At 49.3% G+C, this 14,867-nt stretch overlaps 6 protein-coding genes across 6 annotated transcripts; all 6 read left to right on the plus strand.

The window, feature by feature from the left end:
* Positions 1 to 77: 77 nt before the first annotated feature.
* Positions 78 to 329, plus strand: VFPPC_17494 (hypothetical protein; the record flags this gene model as incomplete). The annotated part of the gene is made up of 1 exon (XM_022429197.1): positions 78 to 329. The coding sequence occupies one exon, from the start codon at positions 78 to 80 to the stop codon at positions 327 to 329; it is 252 nt and encodes an 83-aa protein (XP_022285776.1).
* A 1,971-nt stretch (positions 330 to 2,300) lies between these two features.
* VFPPC_03536 (nonsense-mediated mRNA decay factor) lies at positions 2,301 to 6,315 on the plus strand (the record flags this gene model as incomplete). Its single annotated transcript, XM_018283029.1, has 8 exons — positions 2,301 to 2,319; positions 2,455 to 2,499; positions 2,562 to 4,621; positions 4,696 to 4,987; positions 5,084 to 5,238; positions 5,303 to 5,953; positions 6,009 to 6,147; positions 6,212 to 6,315. 8 exons carry the CDS (start codon positions 2,301 to 2,303, stop codon positions 6,313 to 6,315), a joined length of 3,465 nt encoding a protein of 1,154 aa, XP_018147733.1.
* Positions 6,316 to 7,941: 1,626 nt separating this feature from the next.
* On the plus strand, positions 7,942 to 10,257 carry VFPPC_03538 (chitin synthase D; the record flags this gene model as incomplete). The annotated part of the gene is made up of 3 exons (XM_018283031.1): positions 7,942 to 7,977; positions 8,064 to 8,230; positions 8,340 to 10,257. 3 exons carry the CDS (start codon positions 7,942 to 7,944, stop codon positions 10,255 to 10,257), a joined length of 2,121 nt encoding a protein of 706 aa, XP_018147735.1.
* A 261-nt stretch (positions 10,258 to 10,518) lies between these two features.
* On the plus strand, positions 10,519 to 10,851 carry VFPPC_17493 (hypothetical protein; the record flags this gene model as incomplete). Its single annotated transcript, XM_022429196.1, has 1 exon — positions 10,519 to 10,851. The coding sequence occupies one exon, from the start codon at positions 10,519 to 10,521 to the stop codon at positions 10,849 to 10,851; it is 333 nt and encodes a 110-aa protein (XP_022285777.1).
* A 473-nt stretch (positions 10,852 to 11,324) lies between these two features.
* Positions 11,325 to 12,059, plus strand: VFPPC_15664 (hypothetical protein; the record flags this gene model as incomplete). The annotated part of the gene is made up of 3 exons (XM_018293417.1): positions 11,325 to 11,382; positions 11,430 to 11,636; positions 11,737 to 12,059. 3 exons carry the CDS (start codon positions 11,325 to 11,327, stop codon positions 12,057 to 12,059), a joined length of 588 nt encoding a protein of 195 aa, XP_018147736.1.
* A 31-nt stretch (positions 12,060 to 12,090) lies between these two features.
* On the plus strand, positions 12,091 to 14,865 carry VFPPC_03539 (heat shock protein Hsp88; the record flags this gene model as incomplete). Its single annotated transcript, XM_018283032.1, has 6 exons — positions 12,091 to 12,103; positions 12,327 to 12,388; positions 12,498 to 12,529; positions 12,677 to 14,135; positions 14,205 to 14,510; positions 14,569 to 14,865. The coding sequence occupies 6 exons, from the start codon at positions 12,091 to 12,093 to the stop codon at positions 14,863 to 14,865; spliced, it is 2,169 nt and encodes a 722-aa protein (XP_018147737.1).
* Positions 14,866 to 14,867: the final 2 nt, after the last annotated feature.

Consider the following 14,867-nt stretch of genomic DNA (forward strand, 5'->3'; position numbering starts at 1 on the left):
ACAGTTAGCCAGACATGTACAAGGCATTGAGTAAAGCATGAATAAGTTTTCGAGCAGTGGCAAAACTGAAATTTTATATGAGTGAGACAAAGGAAGGGGAGAAAGAAGAAGAAGAAGAAGAAGAAGAAGAAGAAGAAGAAGGAGGAGGAGGAGGAGGAGGAGGAGGAGGAGGAGGAATGAAGTATCATTACCGTAACGACAGATTTCTTGGAGATATTCCACATAGGCGAGGAGGATGCCTGGGACTAAGGAGCACAGAAGAACTCAAGGATTCAACGCGAGTATCAGCGTCTTACGTATTAGGAAAAGCCCTATCTAGCTGTGTTTAGAAAAGGTGACCGAGAAGAGGTCTTATAACTCCCCTTTACGAGGACTGGCTACTCCCATAAAGATTATTTCAGTTCTCTACTATACAGTCACGATTCCGTAGCAGGGGCACCACGAGCCACAGACAGTGACTGATGCAGTCTAAAATATTAGCAAGTTTCTTCCGCGGAAATATCCATATCCGCAGTGAAAAGATATCCGGGGATGTGGAGCGAGTGGAGATAAGGATTCATGTGCCGGAGATGCGTCAGTCGGCCATAACAATAGCTCTGTGCAGCTTGTAGGGATAAGAGCAGCCACAGAACGGAGGCCGTGCATATACAATGAGGCCCTGGGACACAGGGGGCATGTCTTTGTCCGAAATCAGAGGCTGTGCCAGTCCATCTTGTAGTAAAGATGCCGAGGAAGTAAAATTCGCTCAGTTGGAAGCATAGATACGGAATGATTCTTGCTTTTCTGTATTGGTTTATAAGAGCTACTTCTTCGTATACTCCTCAGTTGACAACTGGGTCAGCTAGAGATGGTGAAGCAAAGTGGCACAGTCCTGCTAGTCTATCCAGGAAGTGAACCGCAAGATGGCCATAAGAAGTTTACGACACGAAGGGAAAATGGACTGAGAGGGTAATCGGGTGTACATTGTCTTCATACGGGGGCAACCCGTCATGTCGGATGCATCAAGTAGGTTGGGCGAAACATCCAGTCCCATCATAATGAGAGGGAGTAGCCGGCAAAAGAAAGAAAGGAAGAACAGTAATTCTTTGGGGGGGGGGGGGGGGGGGGCGTCCAATCCTGATTCCGGATCCATTCGTATCATCAGGGTTGACGAAGAAAATGCATGTTATCGCAGCAAATGTGCGTGGTTTGATACGCCCGGCTCAACTTATCAAACCGGCCAGACGAAGCACATGTATGGCGAGTTGTGACTGGTCGGAAGGCTGTTGGAACTTGGAACCCTGAATGGTGGCGTCAAAGCTTATCTTGCTTGACTGGCTGATAAGGGCCACACGGCCATTTGTTGGTGGCATGGCAAGATCAAATGGGAACATTGCACCCTTGAAGATGGGAAGACAGACATGGAATGACAACGTACGTACGTACGTACGTACCTAGGTAGGTAGGTACTTGGATACAAGTACGGAGACCTGTACTGTCGATACACTTGAGTTGATGTGATTCGGCACTACAGAGTGGAAGCATCTGGAAAATTACGCCTAGTACGTATGACATGCCTCGGTGCCCAACTGCTTCATGCTGGCCGATTCTGTCGAGTGCAGTATCATCGCGAGTGCTTGGCGTTTTAGTTGATGAAACATCAATTGATGGTTATGACCATGACAGTGTCAATCAGGTTTGGTATTAATAACTGATGCACCAACGTATTGACTTGATTCTTCCATTGGCGTTGACCATTGAGACACCTGGCTGGACCTTACCCACTACCTACCTAGGGTACTAGGTAGGTAGGTAGGTACATGTCAACTGGTACTTATTATACGCATGATGTGTGTGCAGACAGGTCAGTACCGGACCACCGCTGGGCTGCTTGGCCTGTGGGCAGAGCATTGCTTGTATTGTACTTATTGTATTTTTTAGAATTTGCTTGTATTTGTATTGTGTTTTTTTTTTGTAAGTATTGTATTATATTTGTATTTTTTACCTATCCTATGTATTGTATTGTATTTTGTATTGTATTAAGTACAATACAAAAATACATTTGTATTGTCTGGTACCCAAGTATTTTTTTAGCAATGCTCTGCCTGTGGGCATCTGGATCAGACTGCTCAAGTGGACTGGACCAACCAGACTGCATGTCTCACTGCACCTAGGCGGACTTATTGCCCCGCTGCTCAACTCCCATGCTGCTCAAGATGCGGTTCCAACATTGAAGTCTCCATCCAATCCAATTCGTGAGCCACGATCCGTCAACATTCTCGAGCTACGCCTGGCTTTATCACAACCACCAAGTGGTTGTCATGGACCGCCAAAGGAAGCGTATGTGTTCCGACTACCTATGATCAATCTTCTGCATGCCCCAAATCCCCAAAACAACCAGACCCAATCCTGGCCCATGGCTCTTTCGGGCACAAGTCTAGCCTCGTCCTCCGCTGACATCACCTCGATAACTAGGCCAGCTGCGAACGCTGAACGTCAAGTCGTGGGATGGCGAGAAAGGTTTGCTATTGCTACTTAGCCCCCGTCAGCCATTCGCATTTACTAAATAGAATCCCACATAGACCTCCTGCCTGTCGCCAACTCGCTCGATTCGTCTTTGAAGAAGAACACCGCCTTCATAAAACGGCTTCGGACTGCAATAACCTCTGCCACCCTGGCCACCTTTTTGCAAGAGATCCGAACTTTGAGCTTGCACAAGTACCTCTCTGAAATAATCGCCGCCTGCTATGAAGGACTCTGTAGGCTCAAAACACCCGGGGAGATTGAGGCAGGCGTTGAAATCGTGAGTGCGCTCCATCAGCGCTTTGGCCCAACCGAATTCACCGAATACCTAGCCTGGCTCCTGGGTAAAGGAATGGCTACCCCCGACAAAAGTGCTCTAAAATCCTTGGCCCCCGACGCCCGCGAGAAAGAAGAGAAGGAGAGAATCATCCGCCAGAGGGCCCTTCTGCGAGTCATCACCGAGTTGTGGTTGGTTGGTGTTGTGAGAACCCTAGACGATGCGACAAAACCCGATGATGCCACAAAAGGTGCCACTGCCTCTGGTAAGGTGGTCGAGCTGAAGACCCGAGTAAGCTCAAGCAGGACCGGTAGCGCTGAGCCATTTCCCTTAGAGGTTTTGAAAGACCTTCTTGGGTACGACCGCGAACATGCTAACTTGCCACTGCTCGTCATATTTGTCAAAGCATTCAGCTGGGACATTTTGGGTGTCAAGCCGGCGGGATCTGATGGTCGGAAAACGGTTGAAGAAGACGGTGCCACCAGAACCCAGACCGACGCCTTGCTCGAACGTGATGAAGGTGCCGAATCATCTCAGGCAGTCGACCAGCAGCCATTCACGCCGGCTGACATAGCGGAACGATTCAGAAATATTTTGAAAAAGTATTTCGACGATGTGGCTGCCCATATTATTCGAGACCAGAAATCGATTCAGTCTCAAGCCCGACGAAATGCCGAAGCCTACGTGAAGTCTGGCGAGGTGTTCGAGGACCGCCAGGCGAACTATGAGAAGCAGCTCAAAGCTCAAGACCGCCTCGTATCCAATGCGCAGGTAATTGCTGATGCAATTGGCGCTGAGATGCCCGAACTGAAGGAGTCCGAAGATGCGTTGGCTACTTCTAGTGGCTCTATAGGCTTGGTCAAAACCAGTGAATATCTACGGACCATGGGCGAAGGCGCAGGGATATGGGCGGATGAGGATGAGCGTCGATTCTATGAAAATCTTGTCGATCTCAAAGGCAAAGTGCCGCCGATCCTTCTCGAAGATGGCAAAAAGAAGAAGGCTGACGGCGAGGAACAAGTTGGCAAAAGAACTGATGTCGTCACAGACACCTCTGATGCTGGCAAAGCTGCCGCTGAGGCTGCTGATGACCAATCCACCGCGATAGCGAATAAAACAATCGGGGCTCAGGTAGATGCCTTGCTGGCACGCCTGCCGGAACTCACAAACAAGGATATTATTGATCAAACAGCCATCGACTTTTGCTTTCTCAACTCCAAAGCCTCTCGTAATCGCCTTGTGAAAGCCCTCACAGAAGTCCCTAAGGGGCGGAGTGATTTGCTCCCTTCATGGTCCCGACTGGTGGCTACTCTTGGCAGATATATGCCTGATGTGCCGAAGGGACTCGTCGACTACTTGGATGCCGAATTTCGCAGTCTGCAGCGGAGAAAGGAAAAGGACTTTTTGGGACAGGTACGACTCAGCAATATTCGGTATCTAGCCGAACTGACGAAGTTTGGTGTCGTGCCTGAGCATGTTGTGTTTCATTGCCTCAAAGTCAGCCTTGACGACTTTTCGCGAATGAATATCGAAATTTTGTGCAACCTCATTGAGAACTGCGGTAGATATCTGCTCAAAACCCCTGATACTGCGCCACGGATGGCAAGCTTTCTCGAAACTTTGCAGCGGAAAAAAGCCGTGCAGCACATTGGCCAACCTGAACGCATGCTCATTGACAATGCGGTGTACTACGTCGACCCCCCTGAACGGCCCGCCATCGAACAGAAGGAACGGACCCCTATGGAACTGTTTATCAGGAAATTGGTTTACAACGACATGACGAAACGGAACTATAGCAAAATTTTGAAACAAATTCGCCGGCTCCACTGGGAGGAAAATGAGGTATGCCTATTCAACCAGACATGGCATCAGGAAGCTCGACTTTGCCATAGAAGATACTGACCCAAGTGTACTAGGTCGTGTTGATTCTTGAAAAGGTCTTTTCAAAGCCAGGCAAGGTTAAATATGGAAACATTCACTTGTTGGGTATTCTCCTAAGTGCGCTCTATCGCTACCACCCAGAGTTTGTGGTCAAGGTAATCGACAATGTCATTGAGTCGGTCAGTTTTGGCTTAGAGCAAAACGATTTCCGATTCTTCCAGCGGCGGGTTGCAGAGGTAAAATATTTAGGAGAACTTTATAACTATAGAATGTTGGAGCACCCCGTCATATTCGACACCATGTACAAGATTTTAACATTTGGATATGGTGAGTAGCCACGGCGCTTCCTGTAACAAAGTTGACTTGCCCTCCTGTCTTTATTTTGTCTTTCTCTTTTCTCAATTTCGCTGACAAGCTCCACAGGGGGTTTGCCAGTCCAGGGTCGAATCAATCCATTTGACCCCGCGGACGACTTTTTCCGCATCCGCCTTGTTGCGACGATGTTGGAAACTTGCGGCATGTTTTTTAACCGTGGAGCTGCTGGCAAGAAGCTGGATTATTTTCTGTCCTTCTTCCAGGTAGGAACTCACTTGAATCTTCGCATTTTCGCCCTGAACCATGTCCACTGATACAGTTGAAAAGTACTACATTCACACGAAAACCACGCTCCCAATGGATATCGAGTTCGTCGTTCAAGATATTTTCTCACTCACCCGGCCTCAGTGGAAGCTTGCCATCGGTCTTGAAGAGGCAACCAAGGCGCTTCAGCTTGCTATAGTTCAAGATCAAAAGACTGCAGGCATTGACAAGGCTGCAGAGATTGATGATGCCACCAGTGGAGCATCATCTGACGAAGACAACGTGGATGTTGACGATGTCGAGCAAGACGGCGAGGGTGATGAAGAGAGTGCGTCAGAAGACGAGGATATTGAGGCAAGTTCAAATACAAATGAGGTTGCGGTGATGACCTCGCCACTAACAGTCTGGGAACAGGATGGAGAAGACGAGTCTGTCAATGGCAGCGATTTTAACGAAGAATCAATTGTGGTTACTCGCCAAGAGGAGGCTGTTGACCCCGAAGATGAGGCTGATTTCGAGAGAGAATACGCTAAAATGATGGCTGAGAGCCTTGAGTCCCGCAAATTTGAACGTAAACCTCTATTTGACGTTCCTCTCCCTGTGAGACCAAAAGCCCGTGAATCATCCACAGTGGCGGGCCTTGATCAAGAGCCGGCTGCTCCAAGTAATAAGATGGCCTTTTCACTCTTGACAAAGAAAGGCAACCGGCAACAGGTTAGTGACAAGTAAATTTCTCTCACTAACAGGCCTACTAATGCGTTACAAAAAGACTCGGACCGTTGAGCTGCCTTCTGATTCAACCTTTGCTATTGCCATGAAATCACAACAGCAAGCCGAAAAGGAGGAACAGCAGCGCATTAAAAACTTAGTTCTCAACTACGATCTCCAACAAAATGAAGACCAAGAAGGTACGAGTCGACTCAACGGCGCCAACCAACCTGCGCGCTTCAGTTTCGCTAATGTTGATTGTAGGAAGTGAGAAAGCGACAACATTTTTTCACAATCGCGTTGACCGCCTAGGTAAGGATCGCGGTCAGAGGGTTAGAAAACTTCAGTTAAGCGATGTCGACTGGTAAGCTAGCGCAGAAGTCAACAATTGCGCATTGCAGCCTGTGCAAGAAAGCTCGTCTTATTCGATAAGCATAGGCACAAAGGCATTTCAACATGTTTCGCTTTTGAAGTGGCATGCACCACCCGCAATTGTTGTTGCACGAGCCCAGCAATCACTTGACCAATGTGGGCTGTGACAGCATGGGGTCACGATGAACCGCCCATTACAGCACATGGGTCAAGGGAACTTCCAGACGGCAACAATGCAAACGTTTACCAGCATGCCACAATGGAATTCAGTCGCAAATTGCACCTATCTTCCGATCAGAGTAGCAGACGAACTGCACTTTCCTTGCTATACCGAGTGGTAGCTGGCTGATTTACACTAAGATGTTGGGGGCATCCGTGAGATCAATGGCCAGTTTCAATAGCTCGAGATCATGGCCAGTAATCAGAGCAGGTAGATGGTAGCTGCTCGCTGGCAAACGCCGATTTCCAGCAGCCACCCTGCCCTGTCCACTGCTAGGAATAGCCACCGAAAAGACACTGGCGATATTGAGCGTCGTACAGATACCTTTCACAAGGAAAGTCGACTTTTCGCCAGTGTTCACTTTTCGAATATGGGGGACGGACACCGAAATATGCATGTGGGCTAGACATAGTATGCACCTCCAGTTGCAACGTCTGGGAGTTGATTCCACATGGATCGGTGTGGCATGACGTTGTCCGAGGATAGCATAGCAAGAAGCTGGTTTCAATTTTCCCTGTTTCTTCATTCCTCTTCACGATTTACCTTGCAGTGCAATGCTCACGATCCGGCAAATGTAGGCTTTGTCCAGATGATGTCGTCCAAGCGTGACACTGTGGGCAGTACCTGCCTTATTCATGTACAGTTTGACCCATCCGGCGCATCAGGTAAAGCATGACCGTTGAAACAGACCATGCTTCCTTCCAGCTATCGTAGGCTACCTAGGAAGGTACTTAAGTACTTGGCTCCCAATAAATGCCAGGCGTAATGTTAGATGACTCAGTATCTACCTAGGTACCTACCTAGTATTTGGATACTAAGTTTTCGGACCCAGTTGGGCAATGTTCAATATCCCAGAAACGTTTCAACGCATCGTGTCCTGTTTGGCAGTCCAACCAGGCGGGTTTGAGGAGGCCGTTCACGTTCCCAGCTCGTATTGAACCACCTGGTTCGATGAATGCACGGCCACTGGTGCGGGTCAGAGACAAATATACTTTACATAACTGCCAGGCTGTCTGAGACTGAGACCCTACTCCGTATTTTAAGTACATATACTTAGTACTGCACTGTACTGAACCTGAAGACATGCAATGTCCGGTCTGGTGCTTGCTCTGCAGGACCAGCTGCAAGCTCAGACCTCTCACAGCGATGCAAGCTTGGACCGTGCCCATGTGCATTCATTTGATTGTAAAGTTTTCTGGTGTAACATACTGGGCAGCCATATGCACACAAATTCCCACCGTCAGTCAAGCTCATGCTTTTTGCTCAACTTCGACGCTCGGTCTGCACAACGCGCAATAAGAATTCTACTCATGCGTCGACAGATTCCCGTATTTGACCGAGTCTGAACCTGGTTCCACTTCCCTCCTAGACCGTCAGAGACGCTTTGATTCCTGGAGACATCATGGCCGTCACCATTGGGGACTGGCCGCTCAGTGATGTGAGTAAATTTACACGCTATTTTCAAGACACGCATCCATAACTTCGCAAGGGAACAGATAATTAACCTTTCTCCCCGTTAATCAGGTCGTATATACCATCATTGTTGGCCTGCTCATGCTGATGGCCTGTCTTGAGTGGTTTCTTTGGCTCGCAGCATTCATGTACTGCCTCGTCAAGGTGTTTGGAAAGGCGGAGCATTGGTCTATTCGGGTTCTATGTCTAGTCATTGGCTCTGCTTTCGTTTTGCTTCGGTGAGTCGAGATTTTCGATCCCCCTCAATCCGTCGAGGCCGATGTGGACGCCTCTGCTTCGATTGGAGTCATAAAGGGGCCATAACATTGAACTAACGGAAGGCTGAAGATGTATTTTTCTTCCTATAATGATTGTCACCTTGCCTCTGCCTCGTGCGATAGCAAGCTTGTGGCCAGAGACTCTCACGTCCTTTTTGCAGTGGTTTGCGTTTTGGAGCTTTTCAATATTGCTCACTGTTCCATGGCTGTTTTGCATATACCAGCTGGTCACCAACCACTTGGGACGCACAAAACGAATAAAACGAGTTCTCGATGACTATACAGCCCCCAAAGTCGTCGTTGTTATGCCATGCTATCGCGAGGAGCCGAATGTCCTCGTCAGCGCCGTTGACTCTGTAGTTGAATGTGACTATCCTGCCACATGCATTCACGTCTTCCTGTCTTTTGATGGAGAGCAGGTTGATGAGTTGTACCTCAACACACTAGACTTGCTGGGGATACCGACCACCCTCGACTCGTATCCTAATTGCATTGATGTCATCTACAAAGGTGTTCGGGTTACGGTGTCGAGGTTTACTCACGGTGGCAAGAGGCAATGCCAAAAGTCCACGTTTGAACTCATTGATCGCGTTTATGCAGAGTACATCAAGCAAAACGACAACATCTTCATCTTGTTTATCGACTCAGACTGCATTCTTGACAGAGTCTGTCTCCAGAATTTTGTGTACGACATGGAGCTCAGTCCTGGAAATTCCAGAAAAATGCTGGCTATGACCGGAGTGATCACGTCGACCACCAAGAAACACAGCATTATTACCCTGCTTCAGGACATGGAGTATATTCACGGGCAACTATTTGAGCGCACCGTTGAATCTGGCTGCGGATCCGTAACGTGCCTTCCAGGGGCGTTAACAATGCTTCGCTTCTCAGCCTTTCGAAGAATGGCCAAATATTACTTTGCTGACAAGGCTGAGGAATGCGACGACCTGTTCGACTACGCCAAATGCCACCTTGGTGAGGATCGATGGCTCACGCATCTCTTCATGATAGGAGCCAAGCAACGTTATCAAATTCAGATGTGTACCTCGGCTTTCTGCAAGACTGAGGCAGTCCAAACTTACGCATCTCTGGTCAAGCAGCGTCGTCGATGGTTTCTTGGCTTCATAACAAACGAGGTATGTATGCTAACTGACTGGAGGCTATGGAAGAGATATCCCGCATTGATATTAGTGCGATTTATGCAAAATACGATTCGAACCACGGCACTTTTGTTTTTCGTAATGGTTCTGGCTCTCTTGACCACTACGGCCAAAGTGCGCAACCTGCCCGTAGGATTCATGGCTGTCTCCCTGGGGTTAAACTGGCTTCTGATGCTATACTTTGGCGCAAAGCTGAAGAGGTTCAAGATATGGTTTTATCCTCTCATGTTCGTACTAAATCCCGTCTTTAACTGGTACTATATGGTGTATGGAATTTTGACAGCTGGGCAACGAACGTGGGGAGGACCACGAGCGGACGCTGCAGCTGCCGACATGCACACAACTGCCAGAGAAGCAGCTGAGAAAGCAGAGAGACAAGGTGACGAGTTGAACGTTGTTCCTGAGACGTTCAAGCCAGCAAAGGAGGCTAGAAGGGCCGCCCGTGAGAGCCAAGTATCTGGTGTCTCAATTGGCCGCAAGCGAAGTGTTGTGCGTCCCCCGGATGCTATCGATGGACAATTCTTTGGCCCTCAAAACGCCAGGAATACTCTTTACGCCAATAGACGACGTCTTCAGCAAAGTGAGCCCATTTCCGAACAATTCAACCTGGACATGGAAGGGGCGGTGTCCTACGGTGCCGATGGTGACGCCTATATGAGTGATGAAGATAAGAGGAAATACGCCATAGCTCACCAGGCCCGGAGACAGCGACTGGAAGAAAGTTCTGAAACGAGTACCGGGTTTCTAACGAGGCATCCCCGAGATTTCCAGGCGGGTCGGATCTACAAGGAGGACAATCGGGCTGATTGCGTGGGAATTGCCTTATGAATGAGAGATGTGCAAGGTCAGATGAACGATGTAGATGAATTAATGGTCACTAGATGGATGTAGAGTACCAGGCATGGGGCGCATATAGACCTGGTGTCTTCCGGCATTATGAAGTACAAGTGCAAGGTGTGTTGGTGTTGCAGATTCTCCATGGTGGGCGATACATGTTCATCCTGTGACCTTTGCGATTACCAACTTGGCCGATTGCACTAGCTTTACCATATGGACAATCACTAAGTCTCACAGGGGCAGCGACGAGAGATGAACTGGGACGGAGTGACTATTTGCAAACTACTATCAATGTCGACAGAAAGCGCCATGGATGGATGGGTATGCAAGGCAAGGCAAGGACCAGACACGTTAACCAAGACTTGCAAAAAAGGGTCAATGGTTGGGTTCCTAATTGGCTCGTTCAACTCAGAGGGGGTTATTAATTACTGGTTTTGCCATACTTTGCCTCTTCCGCAGGACGCCGGTTTGGATTTGGGCAGGCCTACTCAATTACTTAGGATGGATGCTCCCCTTTTGTCCAATGTGGAAGAGAAGCAAAATTATCGGCGGATTGTGCAAAAAGAATCCCCAGGTACTTATTAATACCAGACCGGCCAAAGGAGATGGGACCAGTTAACCTTGAAACGCAGATGAAGAATAAAACGGCATTCGCCAATATGCTTTTGACACGGGGGGACTAGCCCGTCTATGTCTACCCGTTTGAGGATAGTACTTAAGTTCCTAGGCACTCAAGTACTAAGTTGTCTGGTAGCTCACAAATTATTACCTTGACGATGGCACCAGACAGTCTTTGTCTGTCGAACGATCTCTAGAAATTTCTTCCAGCTTCTACCGTAGCCACTAGACCAGACAAGGTGCCTGCTGAACCATGGCGGGGCCCAAGTGGGCACATGCATGTACTGTAAGTACTTGTAGAGGTCAACTGGTCTGCAACGGCGGGCGGTTGCGGTACTTCCGGAACTATCGACCAGACCTCTGCAAGTAGGTGTATGTACCTCTGAGCAATAGCCTCGTCAAGGTTGCCGCGCTTCAAGAGAAGAAGGACATTCTTGATAATGCAACGAGATGCGAAATTCGCCGGCTCAATGTACAGTACACAGGAATATAGACGAGGCTGTTGTCTGTTGTCTGTTGCATTGGTTGCTGTCTATGCACGTCAGTGGGAAGCTTCCGGTGCCATCCAGATCAGTTGCTGCCATCAAATGTCATGCCCAGTCATGCCCGGTCTTGCCCAGTCATGTCATTGCGGGCCTCCCTCGCCGCCACCAAGTCCTCCCAGAACTCGACCTTGCCTTGGGTCGTTAGGTATAGGTACTTGGGTACCTACCTAGGTGGGCATGCAGCGTGTGGCAGAGAGAGGGGTCTTGGCAAGAATCAGATTGAATTTTCTTCCCAGAACCAAAAAAAAAAGTTGCCCCTCCATTCCGAAGAGACTGTGTGACCAGACGTGACAGGGAAAAAAAAAAGCACAAGCTCTACTTGACGACTCACACCGCCCACTCAACCCAGAAAAGTCTATCCACTCACTCCAGGCCAGCCCTCCTCTGTGCCCCAAGTCCGAACCCGCTTTGCGATACCACCCATTAATCTTCCCTCCGCTGTTACTTTTCTGCTGGGTATCCTCTGACGTCTACACACGTCCTTCTCTACTCAAGAGTCTGGTCTTTTCTATCACCTTCCAGTTCCCTTCGCTTCCTCGTCTTCGCCATACTTGTGTCTCCTACAAAATCACCAACATCCCGCCTTCCCCTCCCACTTCCGTGGCTGTGATAAGAGACAGATCCAACTAAATCGACTTGGAGGTTGCAAACTACAGGCACAATGAGCGTCGTTGGTACGTGGGTCGATACTTGAAGACGTTGAATCTACAAAGAAAGCTTCTTCTCGCCCGACATCAGCTGGAACACCTCGGCCTCGATCTTGGCCGCCTGGCAAAGCGAATCGAGAATGACTTGACTTGTAGTTTTTGCTCTTAGTCCTCTCCTGCCCATGCTATTTCTTTCGCATTGTCGATTGCGCCCATACACTTATGCGCTAACTATGCCGTCTTTGAACAGGTGTTGATTTCGGATCCCTCTCAACGGTGGTCGCTGTCGCCCGAAACCGTGGTGTTGATGTGGTATGTCATCTTGTCCTGGCACACGAGAAGCAAACTGGTGCTTTTCGCCATGATGCTTCCTCTGCTTCCATTATTCCGTTGCGCGTTCTGACAGAAACACTTCTCACAGATCACCAATGAGGTTTCCAACAGATCCACCCCGTAAGTCTTCCCCGTTTGCAGCGAGCGGCATCGCAATACACCCAGTATGATTTCCAAAATGTGTTGTAACGCACCTGCATATTTCGATGCCCTCCATGTCTTACCTCCTCTTTGATACCAGAAGCTGACACATGCCCTCAATTGTAGTTCCATGGTTGCATTCGGCTCCAAAACTCGCTTCATCGGTGAGGGTGCCAAAACGCAGGAGATCACCAATCTTAAGAACACAGTGAGCTGCTTGAAACGCCTGGCCGGCCGATCGTTCAACGACCCCGATGTCAAAATTGAGCAGCAGTTCATTACCGCCCCTCTTGTTGATATCAATGGGCAGGTTGGTGTCGAGGTGTCTTACCTCGGCAAGACTGAGAGGTTCACTTCAACTCAACTCGTTGCTAGTTACTTGAGCAAAATCAAGCAAATTGCCACTGCAGAGCTCAAGATCCCGGTTTCGGATCTCTGCATGAGCGTTCCTCCATGGTTCTCCGATGTTCAGCGTCGAGCGCTGCTTGATGCTGCTGAAATTGCCGGCTTGAAGGTCCTTCGCCTCATCAACGACACTACCGCCGCTGCTCTTGGTTGGGGTATTACGAAACTCGACCTCCCCACCCCGGAGGAAAAGCCTCGCCGTGTGTGCTTTGTCGACATTGGATATTCCAACTATACTTGCTCTGTCGTCGAATTTAAGAAAGGAGAGCTCGCCGTCAAGGGTACTGCCTGGGACCGCAGCTTTGGAGGTCGCGACTTTGACAAAGCCCTTGTTGATCACCTTGCCAAGGAGTTCAAGGGCAAGTACAAGCTCGACATCTACTCTCACCCCCGAGCCTTGGCCCGCACTGTCGCCGCCGCTGAGAAGAACAAAAAGATTCTGTCTTCTAACCAGCAGGCTTCTGTCAACATTGAATCGCTCATGAACGATGTCGACGTTGCTGCCACGATTTCCCGTGCAGAGTTTGAGGCTATGGCTGAACCTCTCCTTAGCCGTGTCCACGAGCCACTGGAGCAGGCTCTTGCGCAGGCGAAGCTCACCAAGGAGGATATCGATTTCATCGAGATTATCGGTGGTGGCTCTCGTATTCCCGCCGTCAAAGAGCGAATCCAGGCCTTTTTCGGGAAGCCTCTGTCATATACAATGAATGCAGACGAGGCCATTGCCCGTGGTTGTGCTTTCAGCTGTGCTATTCTGTCACCAGTGTTCCGTGTTCGCGACTTCTCCGTCCAGGATATCATCAGCTATCCCATAGAGTTCGCCTGGGAGAAAGCCGCCGACATTCCCGACGAAGATACCAGCTTGACCGTCTTCAACAAGGGCAATGTCCTTCCATCCACTAAGATCTTAACCTTTTACCGCAAACAGCCCTTCGATCTCGAGGCTCGCTACGCCAAGCCCGAAGACCTGCCTGGCAAGCAGAACCCCTGGATTGGTCGGTTCTCTGTCAAGGGTGTAAAAGCCGAGGGCGAGGACGAGTTCATGATTTGCAAACTCAAGGCTCGCGTCAATATCCACGGTATCCTCAATGTTGAGAACGGCTATTATGTTGAGGATCAAGAAGTCGAGGAAGAGATCAAGGACGACGAAAAGGAGGATGGCGAGAAGAAAGACCCCGACGTAAGTTTTCGTTGTATTGCTATTGCCGAGGATATTCTTGTAGCCCTAGCAACTAACACACTTCTGCAGGCCATGGATACCGATAAGAAAGAGGACGCGCCTAAAAGGACCAGGAAAGTGAAGAAACAGGTCCGAAAGGGAGATTTGCCCATCTCCAGTGGCACTTCCTCTTTGGATGCCGCACAAAAGCTTTCGTTTGGCGAGAAGGAAACTGAAATGGTCATGGCAGACAAGCTTGTCGCTGACACAGAGGAAAAGAAGAATGAGTTGGAAACGTTCATCTACGACCTTCGTGCCAAGCTTGACGAACAGTACGCCGACTTGGCCAGCGACGAGGAGAAGTCAAATATCAAGGCCAAGTTGGAAGTCGCCGAGGTGAGTCCAAACAGCTAGGCCATTGCCACAATGCGACATGGAACTAACACGTTGATAGGAATGGCTGTATGACGAGGGGGACGATACCACCAAGGCCGTCTATATTGCAAAGCTTGATGAGCTGAGAGCCTTGGCTGGGCCCGTTATTCAGCGTCACTTCGAAAAGGTCGAGGCCGAAAGACGTGCCGTCCAGGAACGTGCCGAAGCCGAGCAGGCTGCCAAAAGAGCCGCTGAGGATGAAGCTCGCAAGGCTGCTGAGGCTGAGAAGGCTGCGCAGCAAGCGTCCAACGACGAAGAGATGAAGGATGCTGATGGCGCCCAGCCTGAGTCCGAGCAGTCTGCGGACCCTAAATAAAT

Source organism: Pochonia chlamydosporia, chromosome 2, assembly GCF_001653235.2.
Source record: "Pochonia chlamydosporia 170 chromosome 2, whole genome shotgun sequence".
NCBI classification, from domain to species: Eukaryota; Fungi; Ascomycota; class Sordariomycetes; order Hypocreales; family Clavicipitaceae; genus Pochonia; species Pochonia chlamydosporia.